A 25,136-nucleotide genomic window follows, 5' to 3' on the forward strand; every position below is an offset into this window, starting at 1 on the left:
CGTTTCATTCTCTCATCATTGGAAGTGCCTTTATTAAACCACTGGTTATGAAAACATTTCATTACAACATTTTGTGAAATTAGGGGGTCCGCCACATCACAAAGAAATAAAAAACTCCTTTAAATGGAATAATCCTCCTTTTATCCTTACCAAATAACTGTTGGTTCCCATTAACTTACACACTACGGATTCGATGAGGACCAGCTATTGTTCCAAATACAGCACTGCTACATTCATTCTAACATGTGGCGGGCCGCCACACCAAAGATCATCCTCGCCGTGGCCATGTGGCACTCAGAGCAGAGCTTGAATTTCAGAGTGGGAGTGCGGCTATTGATGATAATTCTACTCTTTCCTGCAGGTGCTGCACTAAGTTTGCGATGACAAATGACGGAATGGATCATTTGCATGTGTTTGAGTCTTGCTTATTTAAAGTGAAAGAGAACTCTCTGGAGTGCTATCTGTGTCCACAGAGATAAACTAAGGAAGGTGAGAGAGCTAAGAAGAGCTTTTAAAAATGATTAAGCTCATTTGCAAATGTTATATTGATTTAATAGACAGTTCGATTTAATATTAATAACTATTCAATAAACACCAAGTTAATAACCTATTAAGTTACTCACCCGCTGGTGGATTTAGCTTTGGATTTTATTTATAATTTCAGTTATTCAAATCATTTAATATTTCTATGTTCTATACTTCTAAATGTTACATTTAAAACATTAATCTTAAGACTTTAATTTCACTCATACCACCTCTCAGCCTTATTAAATGTCTGAAAATGTCCCCATAAGCCACTTTTGTGTTCCACCTCTGCATTACCACTGGTTTTTTGTATTAATATAAATTTCCCGTGATGATAATTTATTTGTCTTATTCCACTTCTTAATAAACATTTAATTAGAAAAAAAAAAAAAACATGGGTGGGAAGGAGTGTGTTCATAATCCTGCCACCACAGCTGAAAAAAATAAATCCTAGGAGGAAACACTTAAATATAATACCAAAATATTTTTTTTTTTAAGTGAACTATGCCTTTACTATTTAATTCCATCAAAATGCTTAAGGATCCAAGATAGGCCTAGAATTCTGTAGCACAATTTTATAGCTATCACATAGTAATCTAGTTTTCCAGTTGCTACATTGGGTCTCTGAAGGTCAACCTCACATAACCCTTCTGCGTCAGTGTTTTTGAGCATGAAACAGGGGTTATGTAAAATTCAATGCAAACTTTTCAAAACTATCTTCTTTGCCCGCTTTACCTGTCTTCTGTTCATAACCTGTGACACGTTCTTGTTTTGTTCTTACGCTGAACTTCAAATGAACCGCAGTGAGCTGAGTAACGTTCTTTCTATACGAATATGTACTCCGAGTGTTTGCTCTCTAGTGGAAATAATGATTTGCATTGCATGGTTGAGATGGTTCCCACCAGTGGGGCTGGTTTCATTAGAGCTCTGGATATGAATTTTCAATTCAAAAGGCAGGATCTCTTCTCTTTTACTCCTCCTTTCAGACTGCTTTCCCTCCTCTCAGTGCTATAGATAATGATTCGTGATTCAACATGTTTTTTTTGTTTTGTTTTTTTTAAATCATTTTTTTTAAACGCACATTATCATAAGATACCAAACAGCTTAAGAATGTTCTTAACAGACAGTGGACTGAAGTTTTAAAGAATAGCGTCTTTGTTTTTCTAAGTGCACATGAATTATGATTCATTCTGCCTTGGGTTCTGATAAAAATCCAACTATCATTTTAAAAGCTGAATTCAGGAGTCTAGATCACAGAAAAATCCCAGAAATAACTAATATTACAATTCGGGCTAATATTGATACATTTACAGAATTATATAGATGAACTGTTAATAAAATTCTATAGTCTATAGTATCAAAAACAAAACTAAATAAATGTTAAAAGTGATTTTAGTCGTTAAATGCACAGTACAATATAGAAAATAGTCATTATATATTCATATACGGTAGACATAAAACAGTGTTATTAAATTATTCATGTTTTTAGGGTTAACTTTAACACCACAAAAAAATTAAGCTATAATCAACATAGTCTTTAAATGTAATTTAAGGTAAGCTTTTCCAAACCTCGCATCTTCGAATTATGAGTCACGGCTGAATTTTCTAACACGTCCAATTTTCTGAACCTCTGACTCTCATTAGCAGCTAATAACCTGCAAACTGTGAATCTATCTGATTGTGAGGTGAGAACATTAGCTAAAAGACCGGACAGGCTGGCATTTCAATACGCAAACACTCACGACACAATCAAGACTCCTAATTCTCTGCCAACCCCATAAACCCTCATAAAAATAAACAGGCTTCAGAAATTCTGCAAAGGAGATGCTGAGATTATCATTACACAGATCTCCCTTCTCTCGCTCTTCACGAGCCAGTCAGCAGAGAGAGGGTACGGCTTCTGATCCGCTCTGCCAGAAATAGTTTGCACTCGTTCAGACGCCCCCAAAAACACAGTCAACAAATCATTAGTCAGGAGTTGTGAAACATCCCTGTAAAATTCACAAGGGCACCAAGTCCTAGTAAAGTAGCATTATAATGTGATCCAGTGCAGGCGGGGAGCAGGTTTGAGATTGTCATGCATAGCGAGAGGGATTATTGCTAGGCTGTTCCGTTGTTATGGGCTCATTAACAAAAAATGGGACCTTTTGAAGTACTGAGTTCAAGACTCTGTGAAAATGTTGCATTACGACTGTATAAGTCGCCTAGCATACAAGTGCGTATGTGAGGGAGAGAGAGAGAATATAAAATGTTTAAGCAGCAGAAAGCAGATAAACAGAGACTCGAGGACTCTAACTAACCTTGTGAAAGGGAATCATAGAGCACAGGGTTCTTGCCGAGGGGCCTCTGCTGTGTGCTGCTGCAGTCCAGCAGATGAGAAGCAAGAAGGCCAGCCTGTTAATGCCTGTACGTGACAGCTCACTGCTCACTGACAGGGCAAAAAACAGGTAGTAGGGCTAGGTAGCTCCTGAGATTAATTACATATAGCTTAATTATCATTGCTAACTTGCCAGTGCTGATTTAATGCGTCATGAAACCCTCTGTTTCAGCTCTGGTCTTTTACACTTTAGATCTGAAAAAAGACTCCAGCGGAAATGGGGCGCGTACAACTGTGGAAAAGTGGGAGGGTACAATGTGGGAAGAATGGAGAAAACCAATAAAAAAGACCTACAACATATATATTGTGTGTATTATGTATGCATAAATTCAAGTTTATTTGTATAGCCATTTTTACAATACGATCGATTAATCGTTTGACGGAACTAAATTTTCAGTTTGTTTAATTTTCATGGCATTCCTGATCAGATGTACTGCTATATCAGTGCCCTTATTTGTGCATATATTACTCTTTCTCCGCAACGGTTCCCACCAATATTTTTGATGACCTTTCACCTAATTTTGACAGCCTTCAGAATATCTTCTGCTTTGCATATATGAACATATTATATACATATGTTTACACACACACACATACATACATTATATATAGATCAAGTGCGCACACATATACTCATATTCATATTGCCGGGCTATCAATCTATCCACAACATAACTAGAGATGTTTCTGTGTCTGCAAAGGCATCTCTGTCACTGACTACACTACTTTGTCCCGATGATCTACATATTGACATCTTGAGCGCGGTAGACTAGGGAAGTCCCGTAATTCATTCAGGACATGCACTAGGGCTTTCCATACCGTAATGCACCTACAATAGGTATTGGCGTAAAAACTCGTCTTTGACGCAGCAAGCGTTAATAACAGAATTGGAGAGATAAATTGGTAATGGCGCTGAAAGAGTTAAGACATTTGCGCATACATGGTGCTGGTTTATGTTTGGAGAGAATTTGAAATGAGTTCACAAGACCTAAAATGCATGCTTGCTTTGGTCTGGATTTTAACTATGGTTGAATTCTCAGCTGTAATAGGACATCATAAATAATACAGCACAGTGATTGGATCATAGCATTTCAGCGAAAAAGCTCAGAGAAGAAAATGTCCTCGACGCCTACTCTCCAGCCACAGCAGCCAATCACTACTCCAAATTAACACATATGTCACTTTTCATGGCATTGGTCTAATTTAGCTTTTTAACCAAACAACAAAATTGCTCAAAAAAGGTGAAAAAAACTACAACCACTTTTACCTTATTAATAATAACAATTATTATAGTGCTACTGTCGTTTTCACAAAAATATTAAGCAGCATTATTCAGCATGGTTAAAATCAGCTAATTAGAATAATCTAAAGGACCAGTGACACTAAAGACCGAGTAATGATACTGAAAATGAGCTTTGCTGCCATATGAATAATGTAATTTTACAATATATTAAAATTGAAATGTTATTTTAAATTGTAATATGATATCAATATATCCACTGGACTGTATTTCTAATCAAATAAATGCAGCTTTGGGAAAAAAAATAAAAATCTACTGAACAAATAAACAAAGAAAGACAGCACAGCATACTTTAAGCAAACATTACACCAAAAAGTTCTTGGGTTACAGAAAATAATAGATTTGAGGGTTCTGACTGACACTAAAAGTGACCACTTTTCCTGGCTGTGTGACTAAATTATGTCAACTACAAAATAGCTCCTCGCTATGATTATGTGTTGCAGTATTCTGTTGCATAAACGGTGAACACTCCAAAAGCTGGATGAAACAGCACTACCCAACCGAACTGCGCAGTGTAGACCAATTATCAACCGGCCCAACGGACAGCACGGCGCAAACCGGTTTCAACTAAAGAAACCAGGCCAATTTGTACAAAGCTGCACAAACCAGTGGGAAAGCTCTGCATGAGTTGTGCGACCCATTTAAATTAGACACAAAAATTCTGTGTTAGAAACCCATAGGGGACCGCAAATGGTTGAATGCTTAAGCTAGTCTAAAACCAAACAGCTCTGACATTCTAAACAGCACTGAAGAGGAAAGCAAATTCTGTACTTCAACGCCTTATGAAAGAAAAACAATATCTGTTAGAGGCACGAAATTGTAAATATTACACAACAGTTCAGGTCAATGAATTGGCTGGTGCTATGTATCAGGGCTCATGCAGTGATACTACCGATATTTGTCAAATAAAACTAAGTTTAAGCATACAATCTCTTGTGGATTGACTGAAGTTGTGTATTGACAATATGTATGAGCAAGACACAGGTTTCTCTCTGGCTGGAGATTTAGGTTGGTGTTCACTGTAGCAAATCTATTCATTTTGTGGTACAGTGAAAGGACTATCAGAAATCAATTTCATTGTACCGGTTAAAAGAAGATTGATTGTTAGCATTGCTAGTCCGATTCATTGTGTTGAATCTATTCAAAAACAAATCAGTGACTCAAGTCCCTGCACTGAACTTCTTACTTATAGATTTGAAATTAATATTAGAAAATTAAAGAGCTCCTACTATGGATTTTTGAAAATTACTTTTCATGCAGTGTGTAACGCAGTGAATGAAAACATCCTGCAAAGATTTAAATCTGAAAGTACAACGTATATAAACTTATTGTCCCTCAAAAGAGAGTTGACTCGTAATCATTAAAATGTGTCATTTTTAAAACTCAAGCCGTTTCATGTTGATGTCAACATGAAACATTAGCATACCCACCCTTTAGGGGTCTTTAGCATTTGTCTGAATGAAAATAAATTGTTAAGCAAATTGTTTGGGAGTCATTGAGCAAATAAGGTAAAAATTAAATGTAATTTTATAAAACAATGAAAGTGTTTGTTTGGGTTTTTTTTTACCTTGCATTTAGTAGTTTATGAGGATAAAGATACAAAGTAGCACCCCAACACTACAATTCATGCGCTGACTACATTTGGTCTCATATCAAATATGAATCATCCTTCCAAATGGCACCATCGGTGCCTTCCTTGGCCATGTTCAGTCATAACAACAAATCAGGCTTCAAATTTGCGCTCTGTGCTGTTGGACATCTACGCTAAAGAATGAAAAAGCTCTTAAGCCGGACGTCCGTACACAATGCCTCGATGGACCATAAGCATCCCATACACACAGAAGGTGTAGCAAATCAATACAAACAACTCAATTAAGTTGAGCAGAATGTGCAAAAGGCATCTGAGGGACAGGAGCAGATGATTCAGTTTAAGGGACATCTGTATCCTGCAGGTAAACCTCCCTGACCTCGCCGATCAATACCGCAGTGCTGACAGAATAACCCGGTTAACCTCCTCTGATCACCCACCACTGCCTTCTCTCACTAACACGTGTGGGAATTCACACAGTACGGTGCCCATGAAGCCAGCAGGGACACGAGTCCACCTAATCATTTTACAGTGGATTAATATGATCCATGTGTTACAGAATTGATTTATTAAAATTCTTTAGCTCTGAGAGACGAGTCGGGCATAATGAGTGGAGAACGGTTCCTTTTGAAGCATTAAAAGAAATCAGGGCTTATTAGGATGATGCATGGTGGCCTCTGAGATGTAAAGAGAAGCTGAGAATGGAATAGAATAGAACACGGATGAGGAAACCGTATGTTTTATAAACCGATTTTTAAAACGGATAAATGAAACAAACCATTCGAACAAATCAAATCAATAAAACTCATCGCCGCTCACCCAAGTCTCTCATTGCTGCATAAAATACAGCTCCATATTGAAAATACCTGCCGAATGCATATGTATGCAAGTTTTGACTGTTTTTTTGTTTGTTTTTTTAGTATGGATGTGCGTGTGAGCATGCAGAGTGATCGGAGTGTGTTAGGTCTGTGAGCTGCTTTGTTTGACTGATGCAGGACTCTATTTACTTTGGCTGTGTTGTTTCTGCGGCTCTGCCCTCAGGCGTGATGCCCAGGCCACGGTTTGTTTATTTTGGTGGGAATTGGAGGAGCTCTGCTCACAGCACCCAAATTAAAAACCAAGGCCCTGATGTCCCGGGGAGGACGACGATCAGATTCTTCTTGTCGTGTCGAACACACAGACAAGTCACGCAAACTCAATACCAAACAGAGAGGACGTTTGATGAGTATTTTAATGAGCACTGACACAATACGGTAAATACTAAACTTAGCATCAACCTTGAGGTGTTGAGTAGACGTCTAAAATCTTAGCCATGGTTTACACCCAATTCATTCTTAGGCGAGTCACTAAGAAGCAGTCAGATGAGACGGAAGACTTGAGTGTGTTATTATTTTATAGGGCAGAGACACCCAAAGCAGGACCCACGCGGCCTGTGGTGACCTTTCAATTGGCCCACTATGCATACATTTGCATACATGCATTTATTTTTGCTTTCAAATGACAGGGAATACAAGTACATTTGACAAAACTGTCACTTTTAATAGAATATTTATTGGTAATGCATCATTTACCTTCAGCCCACGCTTATCAATCAAGTCAAATATTTGGCCCAATATAGTAAAAAGTTTGGACACCTCTGGTAAATGTTTATTATTGATTCCAAATATGCTTCAAAATATGTATTTCATTTAATTTTTCATCAGAGAGTTGTTTTCTTTGAAGGTTGCAAAACAAAATATCCTTGATGTAGAGCCAAATTGCTAAAATAACTTTGACATCTGTGACGGCCCATGTGGTGGCCGCACATTAAACGATCGGGTGAGAAATACACAATACACCAATACACTAATCTATATTTATTTATTTTGTTTAAATGGTTCATTATTATTATTTGAAATAAGACTCGTACACAGTTTGTTAGTTTATTTATTTTAAAGCAGTTAACCGTTTGGGTGCACACAAGTTGGTTTACTGTGTTTATTTGGTTTAATATATATTTCTTTGAGTTAAGTTACCATGTCGCGGGTGGTGTGGAGAGTGGCAGAGGTACCGGCTGTTCCTTTGTGAGGTCCGGCAGTTTAAAGGGCGACCCGCCACCACGGCTGCTCTTTTTAGTTCCGCCGGCTTGTTCCATCCAACTGGGAACTTGTAGGGGAGCGCTGATGTGGTCAACTGTTTCAAATTTGTTAATCTTATTTTTTCCCTTTTGCTATATTTCTTTCTCCGTTTATGATTTATCTAAGCAACTATTTGTTATGAAATGATTTGTTGTTGTTAGATTTATGCAAGCATTTAAAATATTGATTTCCTGTGTTTCCCTCCTTGTTTCTAATGGATTAGTCCGTTTGTATATAAGTGCTCTGTCATTTTGGGGTGGGGTTGGGAGTTGGTGTCGCTTTGAGTTGCTAGTAGTTTTCTGTTCTCTGTATTTTTGTTATTTTTGTTTTATAAGGCCTGCTTATTGATTTGGGAATTTTTGTGTGTTAATATATATTTTTGGCTCTTTATTAAAAGTATTTTTTCCCCTTTAAACTTTGTTTGTGCTGGTGTAAGCCCTTACAATTCTAAAACCTGGTGTGATCCTCACAAGTGGTGTCAGAAGTGGATCGTTTAACGCCAGTAAGGGCATAGTAACCAGTGCATTTGTTTTTTTTTGGCTATGAGTCGGGTTGGACGGAAAGGCCTCCCTGAAGCCTGTTCTAGGAGAGCCTGAACTACTGCAAGATGGGGACGTACAGGATGTCAGAGATGGAGATCAAGAGCTGGCAGGTAGTGAACCAACCCCCGTTGATTTGGTTGGTCTGCTTAAAGCACATATGGCACGTATGGATGCCCAGGAGGTGCAAAGGAATGCAGAGATGGCACAGCAGGAGCGACGGTTCAAAGCTCTCCAACATCAGTTTGGGCTATTGCAAATGGAGGTGCAGGCCCGTACAACTCCCATTCCTCAGTCAGTAGTAATGTCACCAGATGGACTGGAACGCGGCGATGAGACTGTTGGTCCGAGCGGGCCATTGTTGCAGTCTAACACCTGGCAGAAAGCAGGGACTGAACCTCGTGAGACAGGTTGGTCTTCATTCAAAGAACCGAAATTAGAAAAGTTATGTGATTCTGATGATATTGAACATTTTCTAACTACTTTTGAGCGAATGGCAGTAGTATGCCGTGGCCAAAGGAGGAGTGGGTCTTTCATCTGATTCCTCTTCTGACTGGTAAGGCCCGGGCTGCCTATGTTCATATGGATGTGGAGGATTCTCTGAGTTATGAGGAACTGAAATTGGCTGTCTTGAGAAAATATGATATTAATCGAGAAACGTATAGACAGAAGTTCCGATCACTTGAAGTGGATCCTCGTGAAAGTCCTAAAGAACTGTATGCGAGGCTAAAAGAGTTATATGGGAAGTGGATGCAGCCTAGAAGTAAGACAGTTGATGAAGTTGGAGAAGTGATTATACTTGAGCAATATTTGAGAATGCTTTCCTTTGAGCTTCAGGTTTGGATTCGGGAACATGATCCACAGACTGCTTCACAAGCTGCTGCATTGGCTGATGTGTTTGTGGCCGCCCGTAAGGAAACCAGTCCTGGAGTTGGAAGTCTCGTCGAGAAGACCAGAGATGGGATCCATCCCAGTCAGTTCGGAAGATTTTTCCAAATGCTGGTAAGCCTCCAGGAGGAGGACCTGCCTTTGTCTCTGCTTCTAAGAACTTCAGGAAAGTGTCTGTTTGTTACCTGTGTGGGCTGGAGGGTCACACGAAACCCATGTGTCCTAAAAATGTCAGCAAAGCTACTCACCTGTGTTCTGTGCCCAGGAGTGACAGGTATATACCAAAGGCAGTTGGAGGAGCAACACCAAGGACTACTGTGGTGGTGAATGGAAAGGAGATGGATGCTTTGATTGATACAGGAAGTGAACAAACTCTAGTACATCGAAAATACATTCCCTCCGCACTTATCCACCACTCACCAAGAAAGGCTGTGCGCTGTGTACATGGAGATGAGGAACTACTACCTACTGCTGTGATTTATTTAAAAGTGAGAGGACAGACGTATTTGATGGATGTAGGAGTCGTGGACCACCTACCCTACCCGGTAGTGCTGGGTCTTGATCTGCCAGTCCTGTTGAACTTGTTGCCGCCGCTTCCGCCTGCAATTTGGTGACAACTCGAGCACAAGCAAAGGCGAAGGAGGAAGGAGAACTGTTGAGTACCCTGCCATTTTTCAATGAGGATGTGGAGTCTGTTAATATTGTTAAACCCAAGAAGTCACGACGTCAGAAGAGAATTGAGAAAATCCAGTATCAAGCTTCTGCAAGATCGGGAGAGACTTTGTCAGACTTTGCTCCAGAGTTCCAGCTGCCTACCAACATCAGACAGTTACAACAGGAGGATGCTAGTCTTGTCTTGTATCTGGAAAGAGCCAAGCAAGAAAATGTTGTGAACTCTTTTGCTAAGGAGAGATTTGTTTTTCGACAGGGTATACTATACCATCAGCTGGGGCAAGAGACACAATTGGTGGTACCACAATGTGTCCGTGAAGTGATTCTGACTCTGGGTCATTCGATTCCCTGGGCTGGCCACCTGGGGAGACGGAAAACCATTGCCCGGATCCGAAAATACTTCTTCTGGCCTGGTTTGATTTCAGATGTTACTCAGCATTGCAAGACCTGTCCGGAATGTCAGAAAGTCTCTCCTTACAAACCGAAACATGTTCCTCTTCAACCACTTCCACTCATAGGCACTCCCTTTGAAAGACTGGGAATGGATATTGTTGGGCCTTTGGAGAGAAGCCGTTCAGGTAATCGCTTCATGCTGGTGGTGACTGATTATGCTACCAGGTACCCAGAGGTGTTTCCTTTAAGGTCCATCAAGGCAAAATATGTGGCAACTTGCTTGTTGCAGTTGTTTTCTCGAGTTGGTTTCCCAAGAGAAGTCTTAACTGACCAGGGAACTAACTTTATGTCAAAGTTGCTGAAAGAAACATACCAACTGCTGGGCATTAAAAGTCTGAGAACCACTCCTTTCCACCCTCAAACAGATGGACTTACTGAGAGATTCAATCAAACTTTAAAACAAATGATTCGAAAGTTTGTATGTGATGCTGGGACTGACTGGGATCGATGGCTGCCTTACCTGATGTTTGCGTGCAGAGAAGTGCCCCAATCCTCTACCGGATTCTCCCCATTTGAATTGTTATATGGCCATGAGGTAAGAGGGCCCCTCTCTTTACTTAGAGAAACATGGGAAGAAGAGCCTCAGCGAGGTGAACCAAAGAATGTAGTGGCTTATGTGATTGAAATGAGAAAACGTCTACAGAAGATGTCAGCCTTGGCTCAATCTCACTTGGCAGAAGCCCAAAAGCGTCAGAAAACTTGGTATGACAAGTCTGCTCGTGATCGACAGTTTGAACCTGGTCAGAAGGTTCTGGTGATGTTACCCAGTTGTGAAAATAAACTGTTGGTAAAGTGGCAAGGGCCATATGAGGTCAAAAGAAGATTGGGTCACACTACTTATGAAGTTGCCTTACCTGATAAAGATCGTTCAGTACGACGTCTGCATGTCAACTTGCTTAAGCAGTGGTTTCCTCGCCCAGATGATTCTGTCCAGAGCCTGATGATTAGGCGGGTGCAGGAGGAAGAGGAATCTGAGCAGTTCTTACCTCAACATGCTCTGGAAGGCGGGTCCCTGGACTTGAGTCACTTGTCCCCACAACAACAACAGGAGGTGAGGGACATCTGTTCCACAGAAGTCTTTTCAGAATATCCTGGATACACTACCTTGATTGAGCATAACATTGTTTTGAAACCTGATGCTGTACCACGAAGAATGAGTTACAGGATTCCTGAACGCCTGCAAGACACACTGAAACAGGAAGTGGATCTGATGATGAAGCTGGGAGTTATAGAGCCCTCTAACAGTGAGTGGTGTCATCCGGTGGTTCTGGTTCCTAAGAAGGATGGTGGTATAAGATTCTGTATTGACTTTCGTTACCTCAATTCAGTCACCAAGTTTGATGCCTACCCTACTCCACCTAATTGGTGATCTCACAGACCGATTGGGTACTTCAAGTTTCTTACCACCATTGATCTGTCTAAGGGCTATTGGCAAATTCCTTTAACCTTGCAATCCAGAGAACTGACTGCCTTTAAAACTCCCTGGGGCTTATTCCATTTTAAGGTCTTGGCATTCGGACTGCATGGGGCACCTGCCAGTTTCCAAAGACTCATGGATACTGTACTAAGAGGGTTGGACTTTACAGCCGCTTACTTGGATGACATTGTGATTTACAGCCAGACATGGGAGACCCATATTCAGCATATTGAGCAAGTCCTAAAACGTCTCAAGGTAGCGGGTCTGACTGTTAACCCTCAGAAGTGTGCTATAGCGAAGGCTGAAACGAAGTATCTGGGGTTTGTCATTGGCAAGGAGTCATCAGGCCCCAAGTGGAAAAGGTGCGTGCCATTAAAGAATGTCCAAAGCCACGAACTCGCAAAGAGTTAAGATCATTCTTGGGTATGGCTGGATTCTACCATCGATTCATCCCTAATTTCTCTAGTAGAGCAGCAACATTGACTGATATGGTGGGCTCTAGGAGTCCCAATCAGCTCCAGTGGACGGCAGAGACTGAGACCGCCTTCCAGGATCTTAGAACAGCCCTGAGTAAGGACGCTGTATTGCATAACCCTGACTTCCAGCAGCCCTTTGTCTTACAGACTGGCGCTTCAGATCGAGGTCTGGGAGCAGTGTTGTTACAAGGTGGTCCTGATGCCCGACGTCCTATTGCTTTCCTCAGCCGTAAACTCTTCCCTAGAAGTCCGGTACTCTATTGTGGAAAAGGAATGCTTAGCCGTGAAGTGGGCTCTGGATTCGTTAAAAAGTACTACCTTTTAGGTACAGAGTTTGTTCTGGAAACGGATCACAAGGCATTACAGTGGCTTCAAAAGATGAAAGACACCAACAGTAGAATTACTCGCTGGTACCTGGCAATTCAACCCTTCAGATTCTTTATAAGACATGTCCCTGGCAAAGAGAACCTCACCGCAGATTACCTTTCCCGTTGTGCCAGTGACATTCCTGAAGGGGGGGAGTATGTGACGGCCCATGTGGTGGCCGCACATTAAACGATCGGGTGAGAAATACACAATACACCAATACACTAATCTATATTTATTTATTTTGTTTAAATGGTTCATTATTATTATTTGAAATAAGACTCGTACACAGTTTGTTAGTTTATTTATTTTAAAGCAGTTAACCGTTTGGGTGCACACAAGTTGGTTTACTGTGTTTATTTGGTTTAATATATATTTCTTTGAGTTAAGTTACCATGTCGCGGGTGGTGTGGAGAGTGGCAGAGGTACCGGCTGTTCCTTTGTGAGGTCCGGCAGTTTAAAGGGCGACCCGCCACCACGGCTGCTCTTTTTAGTTCCGCGGCTTGTTCCATCCAACTGGGAACTTGTAGGGAGCGCTGATGTGGTCAACTGTTTGAATTTGTTAATCTTATTTTTCCCTTTTTGCTATATTTCTTTCTCCGTTTATGATTTATCTAAGCAACTATTTGTTATGAAATGATTTGTTGTTGTTAGATTTATGCAAGCATTTAAAATATTGATTTCCTGTGTTTCCCTCCTTGTTTCTAATGGATTAGTCCGTTTGTATATAAGTGCTCTGTCATTTTGGGGTGGGGTTGGGAGTTGGTGTCGTCTTTGAGTTGCTAGTAGTTTTCTGTTCTCTGTATTTTTGTTATTTTTGTTTTATAAGGCCTGCTTATTGATTTGGGAATTTTTGTGTGTTAATATATATTTTTGGCTCTTTATTAAAAGTATTTTTTTCCCCTTTAAACTTTGTTTGTGCTGGTGTAAGCCCTTACAATTCTAAAACCTGGTGTGATCCTCACAACATCACAAAAATTTGTTCTAAAGGTAAAATCCAATATTTATCCATCTACATTATACCTGTATAAAAATTTAAAATATAAAAAACTCAAAAAAATACAAAATGTTTTATTGTAATAAAACTTAAAGAATATATAATAAGTGTCGTAAATAAACTTTTTTTTCTTTATTATTGCAAGATATAAATATTTACAACAATTTTCCTGAGAGTTTTCACATTTATGATGTACTTTTGACTGATTACACAAAATCAGTTGCTTGTTTTTATTTTTATGTAATTAATTCTTTTATTTCTGCTATTTTGCTTCCACTAAATGCCATAAAAATTGTAACGTTACTTCAATCTGTGGTTAACCCTCGCTTCAACTTTTCAGAACTTCTGACCCATAGACACAGTCATTTTTAAGCTGAGAAAATTGATATGATCATTACTTGCACCAGAAGTCCCTCAAGCAACAGGTAACCTGCTTTTTCTAAGCAATAATCTGTGTCTCATTGTAGGTCTTAAAATAGCACCGTCTGCATTTCTACCGAAAGAGCATGATGAAGCCCTACTTTAATGATTTGGAAAATTTGCTGACACCCTGCACTCGCCACAGGATTGAAGCGAGAGCTGCGGCAACATGCTCACACGCACGCATGCGCGCACCAGCTCCTTCCTCTGTGAAGAGAAGGGCATGCATCTCTGTCAGCTCGCTAAATACACAAAATCTCTCAAAACATTGGCATAAGTGCTGGTGGAGTTGCAGCAATTTGCATATATCCAGCAAAACACAAGCTACATTAAAGAAGTCTCTCTAAAAGCCTACTGGGAGTGAATGGCAGGGATGTAATGTCCACAGTTGCGCTGCGGATAGATCTGCTGTTTGCACTTCCTCACAGACGCGAGACCTTCGGGCTCAGAGCTCTCCTTGAGCAGAGAAGCAATTAGACCTGATAAAGTTGTTTCTTCGTAGCATTTCAAAGGGAAGCGTCACAGTAGGGGCCGCTAACAATTCAGCCGTTTCTTATTTGTGCTCAAGAGCTTGAAACCAGATTGACTCGTTCCTCACCTTCAAACTGCATACACAGTTAACAAAACAAAAAGGTTTTACAGACCAGCTGTTCTCAAGGATGCGAGCAGATTCAACAATGTCAAAAGTCTAACTAGAAAAGAAAACATAAATGTACAGTTAATAGCTTTGGCATATAGAAAAATGGCCACTCATAGAACATTCTTCTAACAGTGTGAAAAATGATGTAATTGTAATCACTCGCTCCAAGAGATAGCACATCCTTTGACACTTACACAACTTTCTGTATACATAATATATTTCTTGAAAGTTCTGCGATACCATACGGATACTAAATATGGACAGCTAACTGACAAAAATCCTCATGAAACAAAGGAACAGTTGAGAAGCTGAGCGATTGCCTTTTGATTCCTGTCTAGCAAAATAAACTTGTTTCGTCTGCGTTTACGTGCCGTCCCCACTGGATCCCGCCAAACTTGCAGAATCCATCAGCAGTCCTCGTTTCGGTACCTCATAATTTACGAACTAAGCATGATTTACACATCATATTCAGACAAGCAAGATTCACAGTCTGACAAGTCAAAGCACACAAATCATTTTCATCTTCTTAGTCGGTCATCACAGTACAGACTACACAGAGAAAATACACTGGAAATAGCAGTGACGTGAGCGGTGATTATGTGCATCAACCTCTAGCAGCCCTTTTGGACCCCGAAGGCCTGCTAATGTCTACTATAGTACTTGGCTTCATGACTTTCTCTGATGTTCATGAATCACTGGATACAGGGGCTTTTAAAACGTTATTATTAGACATATTATACATATTTATGACAGGCAGGGTTGTTTTAGTATTATTTATATACCATTACTTCAGATTAATAATGTTTAAAAATCCATTAAAAATTAATTCAGTTTCAAATGAATTCTGTTATTCTGTAAACAATCAATGAACAAAAGCTTTATTTGCTACAGAAGTTATTAATATTTCTAAAAATAATACAACGCTTAGTTTATGTTCAAATTTGTAAAAAAAAAAAAAAAAAAAGCAGTTTATAAAACACAGTTGATAATGTTTAATTTAATATTTGAATTAATGAATGTTAAGAAGAATTTTTCATTGGGAGTTCATGTTAATTAACTAATTAACTGCTGTTAAATAATGAAGCCCTAATGTAAAGTGTGACAGCAAGAATAATAAAGAATTTTTCAATAGGAACTGAGTATTAAAGTATCTGGCGTTGTGAATGAACGCCACTGCCAATACAAAAATCTGAATGGATGCTTAATAATTGCTTTGTTTACGGGTTTCCAGGGTAACAGCTGTGTTTCAGCTGTTCAGCGCCCTCTGCTGTCAGAGACTGAATGCGTGCGTCTAACGTGTTCCACCACCTGCTTCTAAACCGTGTCTTCGACGCAGCTTTCAGGGGTGTTTGCGTGTAACCTTAAAGGTAAAAGTGTTCTTAAAACGCATTCAAAATTCGAAATCATTTTTTGGACTATTTTGGATAATTATTTTTAAGGGCCCGTGATAACAATACCGTGCAAAGTCATAAATACGGCATTACCGAAAACCCGCACGTGTCTGGTTCAAACACCAGCATACCGGTTTGAAGTCTGACTGACTGATGAAACGAGAACTCTCTATCCTCCCGATGACTTTTCAGTATAAAACACAATTGCCCTGCTTTCGCACTCATTCACGTCAAACAGTCGTCAGTCAGCACCCTGTATGTTCCTGTGAAACTACTGTAAAAAAAAAAAACGTGAGATGTAAGAGAAGTACGGCTGCTAAAATAAGTCATTACCGTGTAGAGCTGCGAGCTGATGCAGCAGTCAGTCATACAGTTCCGTTAAATCCATAACGTCACGCTTCTAAAGACTCTTTCTCTGCATGGCGCTCTCATCTAAAAAAACACTACACAAAAGCTGTTCTTGGTCTTAAAAGAGAGAACGACGCACCAACAAAGACGCAAACTGCTCTTAAGACTTTGAGCAGAGAAGAAGAGAATAAAGAGGAAGAGTGGAGATGTTCGAATGAGAACGAGTGCAGCAGATGAAGCCATGGGGAGTGCTGATTGCAGAATTATTTTCACACCACACACTGAGGAGACGAATCCACTCTTCGTCGCCCTCTGTTCTCTCTCTTCGTCACGTTCATAGTCTTCAAAGGCATCTTTTTGTTAAATGCGCGCTCATCTGACGAGCACCTACACTCCTCGTCAGCTCAAATTCTCTTTTTCAACACGAATCGAGAATGGTGAGAACAACGCCAAGGTCACGGGTTTGGTTCTTAATGTTGAAATGTGCTCGTACGGTACATTCAAAAACGGCTAAATAGATGTTTTTGCACTTCGGTCACAACTGGAACCGAAGAACGGAAGAGAATGTCGGCGTCTTGAGAAGCTTTTTAAAGTTTCTTTGACCTTTACGCAACGTCTTAAAGACGGAGCGATCACAGCAGGAGGAGCTAAAAACACAGCGAGACGCATCACAACAGTTAAAGGTGTTTGCCTAATGCATGTCATCTTTAAAATGGCACAAAACACTGATAAAACAAGGAAACATAATGCAACAGGTAAAGACATCTAGAGTATTTATTACCTTTTAAGTCGACAACAATAAAAGATAAAACAAAACTAAATGAAGTTAAATAATTTGTCACTAATTTAAAATTATTCTTAAAGTTTTCACTAATAGAAATAATGCAGAAACAAATTTGAAAAGTATAAATATTAGACAAATTTAAATGTTGGATGAATTAGAAATAACGCTTTTGCAACTAAATAAAAATGAGGTTGATCTTAAGAACTTTCTAAAACAGCAAAAAGTGTTTTCTATTATAATTCTAATATACTGATATCAATCAATCAATCATTTTTATTTATATAGCACTTTTAACAACACAGGTTGCATCAAAGCACTGATATGGTGTGCTCAGTTATTAATAATAGCTTTTATTATTGTCAGTGTTTTTGCTGCTTAATACAGTATTTATAAAAACCTGAATAAGAATAAAAAGTTAAATTAACTGTATTTATTTAACATTATGTTATTATTTGAAGTTTTGATCAATTTAATGTATCCTGGCTGAATAAAGGTATTAGTTAATTCAATCAAATCTGCAAATTAGGATGATTTTTGAAAGATCATGTGACACTGAAAAAGTTAAAGTAATTGCTGCTTTAATTAGAGTAAAAAATACATTTTTAATAACATTTCACAAAATTTATTTTGTTGTTTTTTGTATATTTTGATCAAATAATACCAAAAAAATGTTAATATAAACTTTAACGGTATATAAATAATACTAAAACAACACTGTCTGTCATAAATACTTATAATATGTCAAATAATAATAATAATAATAATAATCCTCACAATCCCTCTCCTCAACCATAAACTGCCCTGTTCTTCTTTAGGGTGCGAGTGCCTTTAAGGACTGGCTGCTCTCAGGGATGTTTGCTTCTCCACGAGCTGAAATATTGATCATTTCCTGGACGGCTGGTGAGCCACATATATAATTGAAATGAATCTCTAGGCTTGTGTCAGAATGGGTGGAAGAGTTAAAGGGGTATTGAAACATCCGCGAGGCTCTTAGAGCCTGAGAACATGAATCACAGTGAAAGAGGGAGATCCGTGGACCTTGCGGTCCAGCCTATTGAATGCTTTGAAAGTTGAAGAGATGAAGCACCTGACACGGCACAGGCTGCACACTTGCTGAGAGGCTCTCGTGGAGGAAACCAGACGAACCCAGAGGAATGAAATGGACATCCCGGAACGCTACATCACACTGCATTTAAAATCACTTTTCTCTCTCAACTAATTACAGAATTTAATGAACTCCTTGCTATCCATTAAGGATTTCTAATTTAGAGTCCAGAATGTGAGCATAGCAAACTAAATAAGCACTAATAAGAGCTAAAAGTTCTCTACAGAGTGCTGTCACATGTCATAAAAGGTTGTGCTAATTGGTTGAACAGACCTAGGTGTAAATTTAGCCTTTGTTTAAATGTTGCTTTAGGGTTAAAGGTTTTCTGACCGAGTCTGCAGTTATTCACAAAGCTAAAAGAAAACGTAAAAAATACACACAAATAGCACAGGATTTTGTCCTTATTCTAGTAAAGCAAAATATAATTTCTCATTCTGTTCTTTCAATTTGGGGGGAGCGTGTTATGCTGTACTCCACTTAAACAAAAGAAAAGAAAAAAAGAATGAATAAAAATAATAATAATTGTATCCACAAATTAGGCATGGGCTGTGATGCTCCAGTAATTACATTATTTAATTATTTATTCATTTAGTTATTTATTTACTGTATTTCAGTAATGAGAATCTGAGGGTTATATGTTCGATTGTCCTGACAAAAATAAATAAATAAATGAAATGAAAATCGAGATGGTCCTAAAACTAGTTTAATTTGTTTTTGCAAAATATAACTGTTATGCTGTACTGAACAAAAAAGAAAAAATACTACTAATAATAATTGCATCCACAAAGTAATATGCATAAGCCTTGATATTCCAGTACTAAGAATTACATTATTTAAACATTTATTCATTTGGTTATTTATTTACTGCATTTCAGTAATGGGAATTTAGGGGTAACAATGTGTTTAATTGTCCTGAAAATAATATCACAAAGCACAAAATCTTAATGGTCCTAATAACAGGCTTCGTTTTGTTCATGCAAAATGTTATTTCTTTCTTTTATCCCCCTTTTGAATTGGGGATGAATCGTCTAATTTCCCTATAAATCTACAGTTCTACAGTTTGCCCAGCTCCTGACACTGGCGTTTTGCACTTTGTCCATCATCCAGCCAGTGAAGAGAGACGGTTTAACATTACACAACGGGAGTCAATGGAAAACGCCTTACTCTTCTGAACCAGAGCCCACTAATACTTCCACTCAACTGTGTGACAGCACTGCCCTCTACAGTCAAAAAAGCTTCACGGCACCCATCATGAATAACCCATGTTCCCCAGACACAACCTGTGATTTATAAGGGTTTAAAGAGGCCTTGTGAGACACTCCTACATCCTTAGCCAAAGAAAACATCTCATTAGGTCTACAACAAAAACAAAACTTAGGTGTCCTTTACGAAACAAAGCATCATCTGATACCATCAGCCTGATAGTGTTTCACAATAAATTAGACTTCATCCAACAATCGGCTTCCTTTTCACCTAAATCAGCACAGGCCTCAAATCTTCGTCCCTCAAACCGAAGGTCGCTGATCAAATAAGATTTATCGATTCCTACGTCTCCACACAAAACATCGGTTTTGTCATAACAGCCCTCTATTATAGTCGAGCCAGAGGGAGAGTCCTGCTTTAATTCTATCTTCATTCCTCTATAATCACTCCCCCTGTTTGGAGTCTCTCTCTCTGAGGCGTATATTAAAACAGATCCATCATGTCTGACAGACCTTATGTGATCTCACGGTCCCTCTTCTGTGCTGCCGCTGCTGCTCCTGGGGTTTCACAGAAGAGCAGACGTTTTATTCGACTTCAACAACGACGACGGTGGAAATTAGCACATCACAATTCCATAAACAAGAACCTCTCACTCTCTGTTAGACGGCAGAAAACGAATTAGCCAGGCTAATTAGTGAATAACACTGGGGTTCAAGCTAGATCAAAAATGACTCTCGTCAAGCACAGAATGCAAGTAGCATTTGGCTTTGGGAAGTAAATAATCAAGTTGCTGGATAGCGGTAGGTGCCTTAATGAGGACTACAACGCCATAAGTGGTGCAAGCATAATTATGAGAATGATAGTCCGTCCCTTGCCGATGGAAGGGATTCAAAACAAAAGACGTACAAATAGTCTACTTAAGAAACACTGGTCACAAAACTAACATCTCATAATAACTTCTACCTTATTGGAAAGATTTTTTTTCTCTCCCCAGATGTGGCAACTCACCAAGGCTGAATTTATTTTAGCAAAAAAAAAAATGACTGACCTTAAAATTTAACCTAACCACGATGACAAAGCTGAATTTTCAGCAGAAGTTACTCCAATCTCCAGTGTCACTTCAAATCATGCAGATTTTTTTTTTTTTTTGCGAACATTCTGTTTAAATTAGCAAATGACACAACTGGGCTCATAACCAACAACAATGCATAAAGAGAGGACAATGTTCTCAAACATCAGGAAGACCGAAGAAATTATTGTGGACTTTAGGACCACTAAAAAGATTGCCCACAGCCCCGTAATGATCAAGGATAAGGTCGTGGAGAGAGTACTGTCAAAGAAGATCTTTCCTGAAGTGATAAACCTGCTCGTATAGTAGGCAAAGCACAATCAATCTACTTTCTCGGGAAGCTCAGGAGAGTAAATCTTCCTCATGGTCAACTTGTATAGAGGCACGACACAGAGAAACGTTGTGATACACAATGACAATAAAGTACTTGACTTGATTTCACGCTCAAGATACATATCTTATTTTCAATGTTTAAAATAGTCGTGCTGCTTAACATTTCCGTAGAAACTTTTCAGGAACTGTCTTTGATGAACAGAACGCTGTGTCAAAATGAACGAACTTCACACAGTTTGAACTGGACTGACTGAGGATAAATAAATTGTTTTATAGCACAATTTTGAATTTGCCTAATATTTATTTGTTTGTATCACTGATTCTGTTACTTTCCTATTTAATATTGTGAAGCTGCTATCTCTTTTGTATAAAGTGCTGTAAAATAAAGGAGCCATGCCTTTTGATCAATTTAATGCATTATATTAAAAATCGTCACACGTTATTGAAGCTATAATAATCTATCATTAATCTAAAACAGCTCACATATTTCCCAAAAGGGGAGAAAAAAAAACAAACACAAAATTTTACCCATAGAAAAATAGAAAACCTGGGAATAATAATTGGAGTTTTCCAGGTCATGCAAATTAATAAAATGTTAAACCCTGTTTTGTTATCTCTAAAATACAGCGATTAATATTTTATATTGTGCATATAATTGCTGTGTAAATCTTTCTTTCAAAAACTGAGCAAATTCTCGAGGTCAGATTGGTTCAATGAATCAGTGACGAAATGTTTGTGAACCAGTTCACAAAATGAATTATTCATTACCAAATTGGTTAGAAGATTTTAAAAAGCCTACGCAGCAACACAAAAACTGTGGGAGACCTGAATGTTATTCTTTTTTTAAATAAAAGAATAACGCAAAAATACAGTTGCGAGTAAATTCTCTCCATTTGCTTAGCAAGGGCAGCTGTGACAAAAACAGAGCAATGCAACTGTGAACCGCTGATTAGATAACAAAAAAATCCTAAATGGTTGACAGGAAGGCAAAGGGAGACCATTTTCGATACAAAATGCAGAGCCACACAGCTGTTGGGGGAGAAATGGCAACATGTAATAAAACACAAAGGCACAGCAAGTAGCTGGAAATAGAGCGTGCTGCAGACATTAACCGCAGTCTCCACGGTCTGTGACTCAGAGTGGACATTTTCAAGAACTTTTATTTCCACTGGTGGATCTAAGAGCCCATAATGGGAGATTTAAGTGAATTACAGTGGTGCCGGGCATGCAGACAGAAGTGTGTGCGGTCTTCTGGACAGCTAGACAGTAAATTCACAGCCTCAGATGGGCTTTTATTGTGCTTGCTGAGAGAGGCCAGAACACGTCTATCATCTCCAATAAACTCTGCTGGGTTGGGTTTGTTTGTGCTGTGTGCTGCCAGAACTGATACTTCAAACCTGAGAGATTCGGCAAAACCTAAGAGGTCGAGCTGTAACAAAGATTAAAAACAAATCGTAAACCCAGGGTCGGGGTGACTGCTATCAAATCAAAAATAAATAGCTTCAACGGCATAACTGAAAAACTTTAACACTCAAACATTAGCACTGAAATGAGGCTGAACAAACAGATTTTGAAGAAGATTTTTTGGGAGCTGTTTCTGCAAGTCACATTGAAACTCCAGTAGGTGGCGAGGAGTCATTAGCGTTAAACCCCATTCACAACAAGAAGAACTATAAAGATAATGATATTGGAGTCCAAAAAGTAAACAATATTGTCTGTTTATGCCACTTTGTCAAGTTTGTGAAAAAAAAATAAAAATGTAAAAAAGTTAGGTTTTTTTGTTAATTCCAACTATATAATTGATCTGTGCCTTTATAGTTATAGTTGTGTGGCCTTCTCTAATCTTTAATATTAAGAATGATTTTTAGAACAGTATCTTATCATCCTTGGTGTGAGTAAATCCTCATATATAGATATACATATACATATATACATATACATATATATATATATATATATATATATATATATATATATATATATATATATATATATATAGAGAGAGAGAGAGAGAGAGATAGAGAGAGAGAGAGAGAGAGAGAGAGAGAGAGAGAGAGTTACTGAAATGATTTGCTGTGGAAAAGGGCAGGTAAACTAACCAGCAAAAAATAAGTGTTAAGCCTTGAATGTGTTAGACGTACTGTAGCCTGTTCCTGTAAGTACTCCTCTACAGAGTGACACAACAAGACACAGGACAGGACTTTATGGTACAGATGCTCAGCTCGAGCTACTGCAATTCTGCAATCCATTTTGAGTTGTCACTTTTAACAGGTCACCTCTCTACATGGAACAGTGCATGAAGATGAGACAACCTCTGAATGGATAACACCCTTAGTCAAGCATGAAAAGGTGCTGCATCATGAAATAACACTAAATATCATCAGTCAGCGAGAAATGAGTCACCCCTACCTCATTGAAGAGCACTCGACCGCTCTGACCCTGTACGCCACTGACAGAGTGTGAGCCGCTCTTCCATGTGCGCCAAGAAGTGCTGGTGACCCGAGTCAAACAGGGTCACACGCAGCTGATACTGGAGTGATGGCGATGACTCTGACTGTTGTTATGCAAACCACAGGACAAAAAGGAGCAAACAAGAATACAGAAACATCTCTGTAATCAAGGGCATATACACACACACACACATATTATATTATAAAATAAATATAATTTATTCATAAGTAATCAAATTAAGTGTTTATCTTTGCATCATTTATTGCTAATATATATTTTATAGTTGCAGTATTGCAGTATACACACCAGTTATATTAAACATTAGCAATGCTTTTGCAATAAATGCTTTTGATAATTAATATAATTGTATTTATTGTTTACTACTAATATGCATTTTACATTCTAGAATTTAATCATATATACTGTTTATATAGCTACTATTTTGTGTTCGACAGATAGATAGAAACTAACATTTATTCCATATTTAATGTAGATATTTTTAGCAATGGTAAATTGACATTAAACGTAAAACTAACATTTCCTTTCATTCATGTTTTCTTACCAAAAATAAGAAAAATGGGTGAAAATGTCTGATACTACTTACATTTATTTAACGGCTTTTCAGCAGCAGTGGCTATATTCATGGCAAGGTTGTGAAAACATTTCAATTTCACAATTTGGTTACATATAAATCATTTTAAAACAGCATTATCCATTTTTTATTACATAAATAAATAAATAAATTAGTACAAATACACAACACTGAAACCTACACCTGATGGGTAAAAGTAAAAATACGATCAATTAAATGATGACTAGTAACGGTACGTCTCAACTTTTCCATAGCATGCATCTGAATAAAACACACACCTGTTTTAGGTGAAGTCCATCTATCTGTTTGAAGAGCAGCTGAAGACCTTGAGAAGATCCTGGAGCTTGTCTGGCTGTTTGGCTGTGAGGCGGGATCACGCGGTTCCTCAAGAAAGCGCTTTTCCAGTCAGACATGTGCGGGTTTCTTTAGAATTATCAACCGACCGCGGAACGTTTCTATAAAGGGGTCAGTCGGTCAGTAAGCGTTAATGTCCCCTGGCAAACATTCCTGAAAACGCCTAAAGGTTTCGCAGGTTGTTAAATCATCCCCGCAGGCGAAGTTAAGCGCTTGTTATTTAATTAAAAACGCGGAATATTGACTAAATGCGACGCTAAATCACCCAGAGACTTTTTAGGCTGCTCATTAATTTCAGTCTCTGCAGGACACAACTCTCTTTCTTTTCTGCTGCTAACGCATGTCGCGTGTAAGTTGGGCTAATTTTACAGAATAACTACTTCTGTCATTTTTGACAAACGCTCATCACGCTGTTATTTTCACAATCATATTACATGTAATGGAAAAAAAACGGGCTCAGCTAGTAATCAGGAAGGGATTCTCTCTGTAGTGGTTGCCATAGCGTCTGTCAGCCGTTGCCAGGGTGAATTAAAGAGCGTTTTGGCGCTTTCCTGCAGAAGAGAAGTGCAGGGCTGCCATATACCGCCATCGTGTGGCTCGGTGGTGTACCTACACATTCTGAAGCCGTGGTCATTAAAATATTAATAATAATAAAGTGGCTAAAAACATAATGGCTTCAGCATTCGCATTTGTGTGTAATTTGTGTTTTGTTTTTTTGTTTTTTTTTTTTA

The 25,136-nt window shown here is 38.7% G+C and overlaps 1 protein-coding gene across 1 annotated transcript in view; it reads right to left on the reverse strand.

Moving 5' to 3' along the window:
- The window catches only part of LOC122350349 (nephrocystin-4-like), a 135,562-nt gene extending 110,495 nt beyond the window's left edge, over nt 1-25,067 (reverse strand). The window contains 3 exon segments of the mRNA XM_043246747.1: nt 23,418-23,490; nt 23,492-23,562; nt 24,330-25,067. Coding sequence (XP_043102682.1) covers nt 23,418-23,490; nt 23,492-23,562; nt 24,330-24,464 — 279 coding nt within the window. The 5' untranslated portion in view covers nt 24,465-25,067.
- Nucleotides 25,068-25,136: the final 69 nt, after the last annotated feature.

The sequence above is a fragment of the Puntigrus tetrazona genome, chromosome 8, assembly GCF_018831695.1.
Source record: "Puntigrus tetrazona isolate hp1 chromosome 8, ASM1883169v1, whole genome shotgun sequence".
Lineage (NCBI taxonomy): Eukaryota > Metazoa > Chordata > Actinopteri > Cypriniformes > Cyprinidae > Puntigrus > Puntigrus tetrazona.